The 12,390-nt window shown below is 37.9% G+C and overlaps 1 protein-coding gene across 10 annotated transcripts in view; it reads left to right on the top strand.

Annotated features, from left to right (window-relative positions):
- The window catches only part of KIF21A (kinesin family member 21A), an 87,818-nt gene that overhangs the window by 21,294 nt on the left and 54,134 nt on the right, over positions 1-12,390 (top strand). For all 10 annotated transcript variants that reach the window (XM_017811464.1, XM_017811462.1, XM_017811468.1 and 7 more), the window contains exon 2: positions 10,908-11,130. In XM_017811464.1, coding sequence (XP_017666953.1) covers positions 10,908-11,130 — 223 coding nt within the window. The remainder of the gene's footprint in view (positions 1-10,907; positions 11,131-12,390) is intronic.

Here is a 12,390-nt window from a genome sequence, read left to right as displayed (position 1 = left end):
TGTAATTACTTGGGAAGTGGCTTGTAGCTTTACCTATAATAAGTATGTTGGTAATTGTGTTTGTTTTGAGTTGGCAAAACGTAATTGTTGGACCTGTGGTTCAGAGGTATAAAGCAACCTACTGCTCTAAACTTGAGAATATATAACTGGGAAGATCAAGTTTGTGTATGGAGAGGAAAGAAATGAAAACCATTTTCAGAGCTGCAGTAGTCTTGACATGAACATGTAGTGATTTCTGTACTATATCTCTCAGAGCTGGGAGCGTAAGTGAATATGTGTGGGTGTTTAAAAAGAAAAGGGAAATCTGGGTTACAGAGGCAATAATTAAGAGTTCTTTGCTGCAGACATAGGAAACACTTTTAACTTTGTCTAAAAATAATAGAGTACCTATTTTTAAAAATCAGGCTATTTGGAAGACGTAGTGAACTTCTAGAACATACATACGTTTAACCGAAGAAGATTTAACTGAAGAAGAAATTGAATTAAGCCTAATGTTGGCATGACTGACAGTTTTTTGGTCATCTGGATAATCTTGCATTACATCTGTTTTTCCCTCCTATTCAAAAATAGTGAATAAACATTGTTTATTCACTATTCACATTTCTGGAGTGAATAAACATTGTTTTGTTTGCTTATTTCTGAATATATTTGTGGTACTTATCCCTGATTTCTTAAAGGTCTTGATAAGCTGTAATGTGAGGAAGTTCCTGAAAGTATGTACTTATTCATAAAATATGTCACTTAATTGCATAATAAATAAATAATTAAACTGTTTTGCACACTCACAAAATAATGTCATTGCTCTACAAGTAGGAATATTCACCTTTTAAAACAAAGCCACTGTCATTTCTGTGCCTTCAATTAAAAATACTATATGGGCATTATTAGATCATTTGTTGATCTAATGATGCTGCTGGCAATATTTTTTTAAACCAGCTGTCTCACAGAATTGTGTTTTTAGTGAAGTTTGACTCTGGTAATTAATTACAACAGTAGTTATGAGTGTGCTTTATAAAAAGATTTGACATCAACCACATTTTTGTTGAGTGATGTACTTTTCACAGGCTTGGTGCATTTGGATGTGTTGGGCTTATTGGTCCCTGGTTTACAAGAACTGCCTGAATTACCTCAAAATCCCTGAACTCTAAATGTGACTGAATTTATGTTTGGAGGTACTCAGACTGTGGTTTTGTGGTTTGTTGTTGTTGTTCCTTCCCCTTTTTCCATTGCACCTAAATGAATGTTATTCTATAGCTTGATAAAGCAGCAGTGACTGCATTGTTTTGGGTGGTAGGATAGGCTATATTCACCACATTATTTTTGACAGTGCATCACATTGTCAGCTGAATTCTGACACTAAAATTTCTGGAAGCAAAGTGTCTGTCTCTAAGATGCTGGCAGCACTTGTTATCATGACTCATTACTAGGCTGCTGGGTGTGCACTCTTCAACAAGCCTTCCTTAAACTTTAACTTTTTTTTTTTTTTCATCTTAGGGTACTTATAATGATATTTGTGTAGCACATTTAAACTCTGTTAAGCATTCAGTCAAAGAGTAGAAAGATGCTACAGAAAGTGTATTTCTTTTCCTGGTACTGCCCTTGTTACATAATTAATACCAGGCTCTCTTAAGCAAAGTGACTCAGCCGCTCCTTACAGCTATGCTTCCCAGAGCATTCTTTCCTGCTTCCCAGAGCAGGAATGATGACAGCTGCTAACTTTTGTGCTAAAGCTACATTTTGGAGGAAAAAACCCCCATAATTTTCAAAAGAAATATAGGTTGCCGTGCTCTTTCTTTTGTATATAGAGTTGCTTTCTTCATGAATCCTTACCCACGGAAAGATATACTTGCTGGCTTAATTGGCCTCTTAGTATCCATGAGCACAGTAGTTGTAGACACTGATCTGGGACCACACCAGAAGACCTTTCTTTCCCCTTTTCTTTTGAATTTGTGACCTTTACATTCTATAAGTTGTGTAACTGTCAGGTACTATTGCCATAAATTTTTCATAATAGTAATCTATACTGGTATTTGTTATTGTCAGTGCTAGTGCTTGATGTGAAACACTACCAGTGAAGTGAAGATGGTATTTCCTATTTCTATGCATGAGCCTATTAGTCATAAAAGCTAAAACATATTTTTCAACAGAAACCTTTAACTTAGAAAAAGCAAGTGCACTCCTGTAAGAGAGACAGATTTAATGCACAGTTTAAGGCAGTCCTCCTGTCCTTCATTTGCTTTTTGGATATTGGACTTGGTATATAAATATACCTGGAGCACAACCATCAAATTGCAGACTGGTTGAATCCTCTGGTAACCTACAGCTTTAGTGACTTGGAACACTCATCCAAACCCAGAGCCATGGGTGGCTCTACTTCCTTGTGGTAAATTTTTTGGTTCCAGTTTCCCTTGGTTGTGTATTTCCTGTGTTGGCTCAGAAGACATTTCTTTGATTTCTGATGAGCCTTTGGAGATGTTAGGTTTCCCAGACCACCTGGGGAAGAAACCTGTTGTTTGTGTCTGAACCAGGTGTTTGGGATGTCTCTGCTGTTCTGTCAACTGTGGGGTGATTTCCAGAAGTATAAGCAGATGAAAAGTTGGAAGTGTACATAGAGTTTTCTAAGACTAGAAGCTACCTCTTAAAATAAAAACTGAAATGAGCTAGCACATTCGGGAGTTTCTTTTTGTTCTCTTATTTTAAAGGTGATAAATATTCCCAGGGATTATATTTTGAGGGTTAATCCTTAAAGGAGAAGTAGCCAGTGAGTGACTATTTTTTCAGTGTATGTTCATGTAAACTGTACAACGTGGTGTCCAGACCTTGAGCTAATGCTGACCACACGAGTAGTATAGCTGAGCACTGTGTTCCACTGTGCACCACTAATGCTTATTTATGCTTCTTACTCTCTGAAATTACTTGTTCATACTCCCTGATGGGGAGAGGCTGTTGCTTCAGGCTAATTAGCTACATGGAGATCCGATGTCTGTAGTCCCTTTCAGCCCCAGAGTATGTTTGACCCTTTCAGCACTGAAGCATGTTTGACCCCTGATTGCTGTGACTCAGGTCTCTATTCTGCCACTTCATGGCACAATGGAGGTGTGCCTGCATTCCTATATGGTATGAAATTAATTTAGAACTTTACTTTTACTTAACTCCTTGTTTCATTTCTTGCTCATAAATAATAAATACTTTGTCTTAGTTCATAAATTATACTTTGCTGCATTTGCTTATATCTCATTTTATCTAAGATATTGGATTGTTATTCTAGCTTTCTGAGAGTGGTGAGGCATATAACAATAGATGTTGATAAGAAAACTAAGGCAAGTAGCATAGTAGGACAATTTAAAAAAAATCTGTTTGCCTTTGGCATTGGAAATAACATTTCTGTTTAGTTCTACTCAAACTGCACTTGGATTTGGAGGTGTGCCCATTCTGTGCTTGGCAGGCACGTGGAAGCTTATGGTAATACTGCTTTTCCATCACAGATGACCTTGTCTTGAACTAGAAATAAACAAGGCCAGTACAAATCCTGAAACACAGTTCTCCCTTCTCTCTTTCTCTCAAAAGTCAAATTGTTCTCAAAAGCTGTGGATTTCTTTGCTCACTAGAGAGTAAACTACTCCATGAGAAACCACACGAAGGAACTTTGGATAAAAGCATTCATTCATGTTATGAAGAAAGATGTTGGAGGTCATCTAGATCTGCTGGAAGTTCTGTTAGCCCTCCTGTGGGAGGTGGTGTGAGGAAGGGAGCATGTGGGGCAGTAGGAATTCTTGAGAGAGCAGGCCTGGGTGTTTTCCCTTTGCGTTTTCTTTTCTTGGCAAAAGCACAGGACTGTCCCTGTCAGTGTGAGGATGCCATCTGTGTTGCACAGCCTGCTAGGCTGTTACAGAATTGCACAAGAATTAATCTGAAATCATACTGCTAAACTGTGTCCTGGCTGGCTGTAGCGGCTGCCCGGAGATGCAGCTATTATATGGCACTTCAGGAACCAAGGGAGAGCAGCAGCCTGTGGAACTGCCTCATCCTGGCACTGCAAATGTCATCTCCAGCATAAACAGCTAATGGGGAGATGAGCTGACCAGACACAAGCTACTGAAAAGGGTAATTGTTTTATGAAATTAAATTTGCCTGCAAAAATAAAAAAAAAATAGCTGAAGAAATAGAGTTTGAGCATAGAGCAGGGGAACTGGACAAATCTAATTATGACAGTGGTATATTTCCTCAATTTAATTTAATTCCAGTTTTCCATTTGCTGCCTTCTCATTAAGTGCAAACTGGAAATGACAGTCTGCAGCGCTGAAACAAAATAATCTGTGCATATATTTTTGAATAGGAAAAATTTTTTTTGTTTGCAGTAAAATAAGTTAGCTATTGAAAATGTAATATCAGAGCCCATTTGGTCATTTAGTGCCTGATTTTGCTGGATGTTTTAACTTAAGGGTTTAGTGGTCATGTTTCATGGCTACGCATAGTTTGAAGGAATGCTATACCTTTTTGTAAGTAACTTTATAGGACTTTGGAATAAAATCTGGACCATGTAGGTCCTGCTTAAGCTTTTGTCACAGTCCTTACTGCATTTTTTATGTCCAAGAGCTATCCAGGAGGTTTTATCCTCTGGTGTTGCCAAACTTGTATCAAGATACCTACTTCACATACCTGACAGTTTCTTGGTATCTAAAGGCAAGCATTAGTAGATGTGCAAAACATCTGCCTCACTTGTGCTTGCCAGGAGGTGTAAGTTTAGGCCGAGTAATGCCTGGACTCTGCCTATCTTCTGTGGGCTCTGGGCACACATACCTGCTGGCAGGACTGAGCTCAGTCTAGACCATGGCAGCTTTAGAGAAACACTGATGGGAGCGGTGCCCAAATCTTATGTAAGAGTGATCGAGTTACAGTTGCAGCAAGGTAGTGTCGTTGCCCTGGCTGGGTGACTGGTGTGTGGCTGTGCCTCTTGCAGGGGAAGCAGCAGATTCAAGGGTGGGAGCTGACCCATGGAAGGGGAAAATAACTTGGCGATGTGCTGGGTGGCCAGTTGCCGCAGCTTGGTTGCTGAGCTGTGTCTTGTGTGGTCACTGTAACTTGTATATCTGTAGTTGCATGTCCTTTTTACTTCTTGATACCAGTAGGTGTAATACCAGTGATCGATACCAGAACTGTACCGTTAAGTGATACCACTGCACAGAAACTCTCTGTGGGTGATAGTTGCTGGTGGGAGCCTAGAGGTTTGTTTCTGCACCCTTTTTGATATGTTAACAGGTAAACCTGGGATTTGTCATATGCCAGACCCTCTTGTATGCTAAAAGCTCATTGCATTCAGATGCTATCAGTGTGTCTTTTGGAGGTGCTGCTAATTATAGAGCAAGATTCCACTGTGTGCTAGCAAAAATACTGAAAAGTTTATGCATATCAGATGTCTTGGAGATGAAATCTGTTCAGTTTCTTTACTCCTTGTTTGCTGTGAAGGGAGATTAATGGGAGTCATTTGATGAGCATAAATGGAATAGAAGGGTGAAGGAATTCTGATGCTGAAGTAAGGGCAGGAAAGTGTTTTCTTTTGGTTTTGTACAGCATTTGTTTGTTTGTTTCCCAGTTTATATTGCCTGCTATGCTTCAGTAAATATTTTATTAGGTGCTTCTGGATTTAATATTTCATATACCCACATGTGAAACTTAATTGTGTGAAATTTAATAGACTTAGTGTAGTAAGAGAAGCATTGAAGAGCCCTAGGTTTACAGGCTAACTTGTTTCTTGCTCAGCACAACACGTGGTTTGAATTCATGCTTTTCTGAGCAGGGTGAAAACAGCCCTTTCCCCATGGAGTTTTTTAATGAAAAAGAACTTTACATGGGACTTCAGAGTAATCTTTCCTTTCCAATGCACAGCTTCTGGATAGTCACTGCTATCTGAAAGATTAACCCGTGATTAGTTTTTTTCCACTTTTCTTTCTGTAAAACAAGAATAATTTGATGCTTTGCCTTTTTAGATCACTCTTAGAAGTTCTTGTGTTCTTATTGCTATTCTGTAGAGGTGCTGAGAAGGCATGTGGTAAACATTTTGATTATTAGCGTTTGTTAGAGTAATATTTGCAGTTCTTCACATGGAGATGCAAAATTAAAATATTGCTGGTCTCATTTATTGTACAAAACGAGATTAAGGGGTGACTTAATCATAGGTGGACGGAGATTGCTGGGTTAGAATTAGGTATTGGAGAGGTTTTTAAATGAACAGGCAAAATGAATGTTTAGTAGTTGAAAAGGGATATGTGTGTATGTATATCCATCTATATCCTTATGTATCCAGATAGTTATTTATATAAATAATATATATTTAAATCACTGGGACAATTTTTTATCCCTAGAAATAAACTAAGAGAAGATGCTTTTCAAAGAGATATTATGATATTATCTAGTTTAAACAGGAATCAATTCTGTAAAGTCTAATGTCTTGCGTAACACAGGGTATTGACCTGATGATGGCTGTAGTCCCTGAACTATATTATCTGCATCTGTTGTAGCTGACAATACTTTTAGCAGAGACATTATGCCCCTGTTCTACTGAGGGATTAGTTCCAGTACAATACAGTGTATTACTGTGCAACTGCTGGCTGGTTTAGCACTCCCTAATTTGACAACTTGTCTCAGTGTGCTGAGGCAGGAGAGATTTAGGGGATTAAGTTTCATGTGTGTGGCCTGGAGGTGCTGCAAACTACACATAAACAAGAATTGGGTGTGTTCATGCTTTGGAGAAGAGGAGAGGGAAGGATGTAAAGCAAAATGTTGTTTGGGAAGTTGCCACATCTAAGGAGATGTGATTGGAAATAGGTAGAAAACACCTGATAATATACAATTAAGCCTGAAAAACAGGTGAGGTGGGACCATGTAGAAGACAAAATGGTGAAGTCAAATTGGTCTTGGAGAAAAATCTCTGTGGCAGCTTGCCAGACTGCAAGCTGGGCAAGGAGAGATGACCAAAATGAACTCTTTCACATTTTTAAAGCGTGGCTGCTGCCTGCTTTGCTGACAGAAGTGACCATATTAAGGCATGAGAGTGCAAAAGGTTTGGCTGTAAGCAGAAGGAAAAACTCACTTTCCCAATTGAACTGTGGGGTGGAGGGGGAGGAAATGTTCCTATAGCCAGTGCTGGAGCAGAATCTGACTTGCATGAGGACTTATTTGCCGGGCCACACCTTCGGTACAAACAGTAAGACTTTGAGAGCCATGAGGTTCAGGTAATCCACTCACACTGCTTGTAAGTGGCCAGAAATCAGATTGAAAGGGAGGCATCTGTTGCTTTCTCATTTAAGGTCATCATATTAGCCTGGTGCTAAACTTATCAAGAGAGCTATGTAGATTTCAGAGCATGAAGTATCTCTTGAGCAGACTTCAGGTTAGGTGATGAAAATCTCTTGTCTGCACATCCTTTCTTGGGGAAGGTGTCTTTCAAACCTGATGCAGCCATGATTTCTCTCTGGTTGCTTTCTCCCAAGTACATGGCAGAGTGGGACATTGTGGAAGAGTAATCACAAAAGGAGAAGGGTTATCTTTGGGCTGAAGCTTCCCTGATGTGTCGAGTCTTGCTTTGTTTTTCCTTTGTGCTAAGTGCTAGTAAAATGTATTTTTGTCTTAGCACTGCCTTCAGATTTAGTGGTAAGTTAAGGAGGAAGGACACCATCATCATCACTGCTGGGTCTCTGAATGTTGTGTTACAACTCAGGGGAAGCAACTGAGCCGGTAACAAGCTGCTAATAGTGACACAGATTTCCTTCAGCTTAGCTGGTTTCTGGAATGGTGTTTTGCTGTGGGCTGATTACGTTGGGCTGATATGTATAGGCTTGCTGTTGTGCAGGGTTTTGTAGCAGCAGAGCTCTGGGAGGTGCTGCCTGGCTGCAAGGCAGGGACCTAGCTGGGACGATTCTCATGGGAAGTCTCTGCAGGGCGACATCGAAACTGCTCACTTTACAGTGCTGTCATCACTGTAATAATTACCATGCAAATCATTGATATTTTAGGCATGCTGTTCCTCTTTGTGGTCACTCTGAGCCTTTACTTAGCAGGAGAAAGGAGAAATTTATTCAGCACCTGTCATAATTGAATCAGTTCCTCAGTGTAGAAACTTAATTCATTTTCCTAAGCATAGAACAAAAACATATGAAGAAAAACTTTTTTTTTTTTTGAAGTTGTCAACTTCATTCTGCAAGTTAGTGGTAAAAGCCCTTCATAAGTGGAGGAAAGTTGGGTTTCTGGAATGCTTGATTTTGGAAATGTGTTTTCCATCTAGATTTTTAGAAAAGGTCTTCCTTGGCTTTCTTGCACTGTAAAACAATGACATACCTCTGGAGTTCTAAAAGCCCTCAGAATTTATTCTTGTAAGGACAATTGATGGCCTTTGTACTGTCTGCACTGGATTAGTGAAAGAATAAGAGTACTTAGTCTGAAAAAGAAGCTTGCCCTCTGACTGACTTCACGGCATTAAAAGAAAACAGTAGAATAACCTACTGAGTTGGCATTTTCTAAATATTGTTTTAGACAGCATGCTACAGTGTTTTATTTGCTCAACTTTCCAGTTGTGTAGAATGCTTTTAGAAAAGGTATATGATTAATTTCTCTTTGAAGACTTTCTACCTAGAAATAAAAGCTATTTTATTACCAAAAGTTCCTTAATTTAGAAGGAAGTAAATGTATTACGAGCTTCTGTACATATTAATCAGATTTTGTGTTTAGTCTTCACAGGTGGTAGTGGATCAAGTTTGTTGTTATTGGAGGAGTCATGTAAATCCTGAATTACTTTTAGCATTCTTATTTCATTTAAAGAAAAAACTCTTATGATAATGATGTAATTAGAGAGAATGTCTGTGACTATATTACACACTTTGTGTCCTTAAATGCAAATTTTATTTTACACGTGATATGATCTTTCCTTTAATGAAATTTTTCAAAGGTTTACTTGATTTCTGCTCCACTCTAGAGGGTATGCTGAGAAGGGTGGTACCTCCTGATCATAAATGAACTTTCCATAATGGAATTAATGTGTGGAAAACCTTACAAATAAATTATGGTTAGTCTCTAGTGTCACACATTGGGATATAATGAAACCCTTAGAATAAGAAAATCGGAAAAATACTCCTGACAGCAATGCACATCCCTGGATGAATGACAAATTCAGAATCTGCAATAAAAAGAAGATATATAATGTTTTGTGATTTTTTTCTTTTAAGTAAGATATTTCTAACTTGATCTGAAGTGTACGTGTGCTGATGTAATTTCATTTAGTCTGCAGCAGTCCACTCAGAGCTGTTGGAGACTTGGTCTCTCTGCATCAGCAAATGTTGGCACGGTCACAGTAGATCAGCAGGTAGCTTTGGGCCCTTATGCTCCCATTAGATTTTGGAACAAGTTTTGTGTGTTTGGAGTCAAGCATTTTGGCTTAGTTTCCTCTGAAGGGGGTGTAAATTGTGCACACTGAAACTGCTGTGTGATCCAAACCAACATGTGATAAGTGAAGATGTTGGGGAATCTGCTTCAAGACAGCACAGCTATTCTAAAATGTGGAATATGAGATAAATATGTGCCTTTAAAGTATACGCTGCATAGATCTTTGATACTGTGTAACTAAAAGTAGCCACACTGAAGTCAACATGGGTACTTAAAGCTTTATGTAAATGGATAATCTATATAAAATATTTCATGATTTTGTTTGTATGTAGCTGTACTGCTGATGTTTTATCACCCTTACTATAGCCTTCTTTGTCCTGTCTTTTAACCTGCACACATCTGCACACATTTGGTGTGGGGTGGGGTTTTTTTTGTGTGTTTGGTTTTTTTGTTTGGTTGGTTTTTTTGTTTGTTTGTGTGATTTTTTTTTTTTGTTTTTTTGGGGGTTTTTGGGGGGTTTTTTTTTGTTGTTTTGGGACTTTGGAATTCTTTTAAAAAAAAGGTAGTTTTGTAAACAAATTGTTAGTTAATTACAGCTAGAATAATGTGTTATGTAGGCCAGAGTTTTCCTGTTGATAGTTAATCATTAAACCAATTGAATCACAAACTTCCACAGTCATTATTGGTCATGAGACAGTACATGAATTCAATTTTGACGAGACTGCAAGAGTGTTAAGAATGCAGAGGAATTAATAAAATGATATAAGAAGTCCAAGGTAGCTATATTCTACAAAGTATTTTGTCAGAAACAGAACAAACTGAAATAAAAGCTGAAATTTGTCTCAATTGGAAGATAGTGAGGAATCTTACCTTTAGAACTTCTTAGATATTGTTCTTTTTTTTTTTTTTTGTCTGAAGATATGCTTCTTCACTGAAACCAAACATTTCACAGAAGTATTCTGGCTGTGACAAAGCTCCTTTCCTGTCAAAGGGAAAGAAGAAATGTGAGCCTTCTCCTTGCTATCATAGTTCTCATAGCAGGGAGGCTTTCATTTAACATGACATGTAGGCTTTGGTGGGTCCCTGCTCCCAAATTGCTATTTAAAATATCCTGTATTTTTTCACATTTATCTTGCTTGTAAAAAAACTCCCATAACATTAAAATTTCTGTTTTTATGGTGAAAGCATGAAGAAGAAAGATAAAACTAAAAAGCTTGACTTGAAACCAATTATGAAAGTTACTCTTCAGTAATGTATAGTATACATACAGAAATATTAAGAGTTTGAGGCAGGTTGTCAACTTGAAGTAGGTGAACCTTCAGAAAAAATGTTATTTGCATGGGCAGTTTTATGACTGGGGTTCTGATACAGTCAGTTCTGTGGCTCAGACAACTGGAAACCTCCTGGCTTGGTGAAAAATTCTGATTTTTCAGCCAGTAAGGACTTCTTCTCATCCCTTATTTTTATTGTTTGTGTATTCCTTTTTTGATGATGAGAATCTCTAATAGTTCTTTTTATCTCTTCGAAAACAGAATTAGACCACAGCTAGCCAAAGAGAAGATTGAAGGATGCCATATTTGTACATCTGTCACACCTGGTGAACCTCAAGTGTTCTTGGGAAAAGATAAGGCCTTCACTTTTGATTATGTCTTTAACATTGACTCACAGCAAGAAGAGATCTATATACAGTGTATAGAAAAGCTGATTGAAGGCTGCTTTGAAGGCTATAATGCCACTGTCTTTGCTTATGGCCAGGTAAGCTTTATAATTTTATTTTGAAGTGTTCATTTTGGAATAAATATTTTCTTGCAACTGATTTTCTCTTAAATTTTGAAGTGCGTGAATCTGTTTTTTAGCATCTTGGATTTATTTTCAATGAGTTATCCTGTAGGAGACTCGTTAGGATTTTATATAGATTCTGTGTAAACTGGCAGTGAAAACACAGAGTATATATAGGCAGTAGATCTGAAATTAATAGTAATGCTGAAAATAGTATCAGTCCATATAATTCCTACATTCACCTCAATGCAGCAATACAAATTATTGATTTAATCGGTTGACATTTAGAGATGTTGTAATGAGATTCTTTTCTGAATAACTATCCAACCCTCTGCATTTCCACACATTTTTGGGAATAGGAGCTTCTTAAAAATAGATCCTGTGGAACTTTGGGTCACATTGTTTGTTTGTGGGCAAAATGCAGAGATCAGATTCCAAAGTCAGAAAACTTTTCATAGAGAACACACCCTCTTAGTACACTTAGCACACATTTGACTTCTCAAAGCTGAGCACAATGTAGAGAATGTGTTACTGTCTTCTGAATATTCCTTTAGGAATCAATTGCATAAAATTAGGTCTTGCATGCTGAATTTTCACCACTGTTGAATGTTGCATCTCAAGTTAGCTAAGTGAAGTCTAATCCTAGTGAAACAAAGCAGTTTGCAGATCCAGTTTAGCAGATTATGTTCAGCTGTGTGATCCTATCTTTGTCTTAGACTTGACCCACTAATTAAGTGAAAACACAACACTGCCTTGTCTTCTATAGGACTTCACATTTAATTAAATTAATTTCCCAGTGAAGATTCTGTCAGTATAAAGTGAGAACAATGGGAATATACTATCTGAGATATTCCAACATGGTAATTAAGGGAGTAATTTGATCTATTTCAGTAAAAAACTGCGAATACCACTTCTACCTCCAAAATACATGCTTTAATTAACAGCCTTGGTTGAAAACATTAACTCATCTTTTGACCTCAGAGATGATAGCTCAAGGCTGATGAAAGCTGCTTAGGGGAAGTTTCCAGGGGAAAGGTTATGAAAGATTGAACTGGTCTCTCCCTTCTTGTATGTGATCTGTGGATAAACAGTAGAGTTGGTCCAAATTCTGCTGTTCATCTATTTTTCAAAATGACCCATTGTTGTGTGTGTTAATATTGTAAAGATGAGAGACTGATTAGTGTTCACAAACTGCATTTCTGTGAGATTTGGTGCTATTCATGCATTCTAGTGACT

The sequence above is a fragment of the Lepidothrix coronata genome, unplaced genomic scaffold (genome assembly GCF_001604755.1).
Source record: "Lepidothrix coronata isolate B3197 unplaced genomic scaffold, Lepidothrix_coronata-1.0 Scaffold32, whole genome shotgun sequence".
In the NCBI taxonomy this organism is placed as follows: domain Eukaryota; kingdom Metazoa; phylum Chordata; class Aves; order Passeriformes; family Pipridae; genus Lepidothrix; species Lepidothrix coronata.
The sequence above is the reverse complement of the archived record's forward strand: the minus strand, read 5'-3'. Positions and strand labels throughout refer to the sequence as shown.